At 35.4% G+C, this 2,774-nt stretch overlaps 1 protein-coding gene across 1 annotated transcript; it reads right to left on the bottom strand.

Moving 5' to 3' along the window:
• Positions 1-1,179: 1,179 nt before the first annotated feature.
• On the bottom strand, positions 1,180-2,174 carry LOC137252816 (collagenase-like). Its single transcript, XM_067788893.1, has 2 exons — positions 1,865-2,174; positions 1,180-1,801 (listed from the first exon to the last, which is right to left on the bottom strand). The coding sequence occupies exons 1-2, from the start codon at positions 2,131-2,133 to the stop codon at positions 1,240-1,242; spliced, it is 831 nt and encodes a 276-aa protein (XP_067644994.1). The 5' UTR covers positions 2,134-2,174; the 3' UTR covers positions 1,180-1,239.
• Between the last annotated feature and the right edge of the window lie 600 nt (positions 2,175-2,774).

The following is a 2,774-nucleotide window of genomic DNA, read 5'->3' as shown; positions in this document are numbered from 1 at the left end:
TTGTTGTGCCAAATAAAAAAATATATGTTGTTAGTTTATCAGTGTGTTTTTTATTTGACAAACTTATTTTGAAGTCAATAAAAGAAATTGAAGAAAAATCATTTTAAGTGAAAGGCGAAAGTACTTTGATCACGACTCACCGATCTCCCGAGGATTTGTCCAAGGTTGAGATCGGTATCATTCGGAACTTTATCGTTGCTACGCAACGATTCTCTAAGTAGCTACATCTACGTCACCATTATTTTATTGTATGTGGTATCACAACGGACCTTCATGTTGGCCAAGTGAGCTTCCCTTATCAGGGCAGCTACCACCTAACCTAATCTAACCTAACCACATAGATATCTAAGCTATTTCTAACCTTTCTAGCTGTGTACTAGCAGAGCTAATTATTATCTCATTAACCCTATACACCGCGCCCTCACATAAGTTAACAAATCTCTGAGTATAAATAAACGATTTTTCCATATCGGGAGATATTTTGAAGTCCTCTCAACATAAAATTTGTATTTATTTTTAAGTTCTAACAGTTTTGCATCAAGTAAAATTGTATAATATATATCGACTGCTGAGTGGAATATCATCCTATTTCTGAAGCTAATTCGAAAATTCTCTACCTCAAAATACTTTTCATAAACTCCCAGAAGTTCAGAATTTGTTTTGAAAAAGCGCCCTGTCTTAGAACTCTTTCATTAACATGACACCCGACAACGAAATATATTAAATTTACGCTCAGATAGGGCATCTTTGAAACAATTTTCAAAGTTTTTCCGAAAGGGGGTGTTTTTGAAAAATCAGCCGAGATAGGGTGATACTTTATTCAGCGGCCGATATATCAGTAGGCATAGTCAGCATCGAAATATTCAAAATACCCAATCAAAATATGGTAAAATTGGTATTTCGCTAATTTGTATCCCATTATTTTAACGCTTGTTACTGATGAATATTTCAACTTTGTTATAGGGTGCTCTCGTAAAAGCGCATAGGATGTTAACAATTGGTGCAATCCGTGCCCTTTGTAAGGCATAGAGAGTGCCCCTAATATTGTAGGTGAGCTCTTAAGTTTTTTAAAAGTTAGAGCAAGCTATGCTGTTGAAAAAATAAATATATCTTATTAAATTGAAAAAAATTGGCATTCCTTATATATGTGTATATACATTTCGTCTTTAAGACTTATCCGAATCTCACAAACACACATTTTTCTGAAAGCATATTTTATTAGTTCGAAAATACTTAAACTCAATAATAAACACCAGAATGCTCTTTTATCCAATCCAAGTAGTAAGTGACACGTGTATAACCACTTGGTTCGCCAGTTCCACAACCACTATCTGGTACAAATGAAAACGTGCCGATTAGTTCACCAGTCGATACCTCTGTCAATGGGCCACCTGAATCACCATTGCATGCTGACGTACCGTTGACAGTTGAAGTGCAAAGAATATCGGGAAAAATTTCATGCGTATAAAACTGATCACACACAATATTGCTTATCACTTGTAAGGTAGCAGATTGCAATTTAGGACTAAGCCTAGTTGCATTGTTATTTAAAAAACCCCAACCGGAAACAATAGCAGTTTGACCATCATAAGTGGATGGCGTTGCAGTGATGGCGGGTAAACGTACCTTGTTGATGTAATGATTAAAAGATACTGGAGGAATTTTAATAAGTGCAATATCATTGCCATAAATATCATAACTGAATTTGGGGTTTACAATAAAATTGCTACTGTTAACGGTGCGAGTCACTAAGGGGCTTGTGAATTGAGTTGTACCGAGTACAACAGTGACAACAGTGGCACTATAATAAAATAATTACAAAAGAGTATTACTAACAAATGTATGTATTTGTATAATTACTTACTTATAAGTACAGTGAGCACCTGTCAAAACATAGTCGTTTGAGATCAAAACACCACCACAATAATATTTTCTATTTTCCACTTGGGTAAAATTTAAAAACACTTGATACGGAAATTGTCCATCTGCTGCATCTTTACCATTCGTAATACGACTTTCTGGGTGACCATCAAGAATTGGTAAACTCTTCGTATTGAAAAACTTATCGTAAATGCCAGGTGGACCTGCAGTAGCGGTGGCTACAACAAATATTAAACACAGCAATACGTTCATTTTAGTGGACTGTATTTCACTCAGTGCAAGATCTTGGGTCAATATTTATATTCGTATATGTACTTTTAATCAAAAATTATAAAATAAGATAAAGAACTAAGACTAAGAATAAATTAGGAATTACGCATTACCGCAAAATCATTAAATCGTTATCAGATAATGTTAGCAGTTTTATTGCTCTTTTACATACACATTTTCTTGGGCTCACACCACCTTTATCTACTAAGGCGCTCATATAAATAATCGAACCTTAGAAACTGATTGTTGCGAGAAGTACAATGGAACACTTCTGCATGGACGATAATATGTATGAAGGTTGTCAGACTGTGTTAGAAAGATTGAGAGCAAGCGAATAGAGAGGGACTTGGGATGGGACAATGATTTCCACTGAAAGTAGGGGCGGGTGTGGAAAGAAGAAAGATGAAGGGATGAACTACGTAAATGATACACTCGGTGGGCTGACCACCACTACCGACGGGCGTTCCTATTTTTATTAAAATTCTATGAAGCATTCGCTATCGACTTACCGGCTTAAAAACGTAATTAAGGAAAAAGGTATTGTCAATAATTTTAAGGATTGTCGATTATTCTGCACCCTTTATTATCGTTTCGAATCGCTTAACAGTTGCATAAATAACTCA

Source organism: Eurosta solidaginis, chromosome 5 (genome assembly GCF_040869045.1).
Source record: "Eurosta solidaginis isolate ZX-2024a chromosome 5, ASM4086904v1, whole genome shotgun sequence".
In the NCBI taxonomy this organism is placed as follows: Eukaryota; Metazoa; Arthropoda; class Insecta; order Diptera; family Tephritidae; genus Eurosta; species Eurosta solidaginis.
This window is presented reverse-complemented; position numbering and strand designations above follow the sequence as displayed.

What these genes read in the sequence shown, in the direction of transcription:
- LOC137252816 (XM_067788893.1), bottom strand. Translation starts at nt 2,133, where the DNA reads ATGAACGTATTGCTGTGTTTAATATTTGTTGTAGCCACCGCTACTGCA. An exon ending in GGTGCTCACTGTACTTATAA is followed by an intron (nt 1,802 to 1,864) that starts GTAAGTAATTAT and finishes ATTTTATTATAG; the next exon opens with TGCCACTGTTGTCACTGTTG.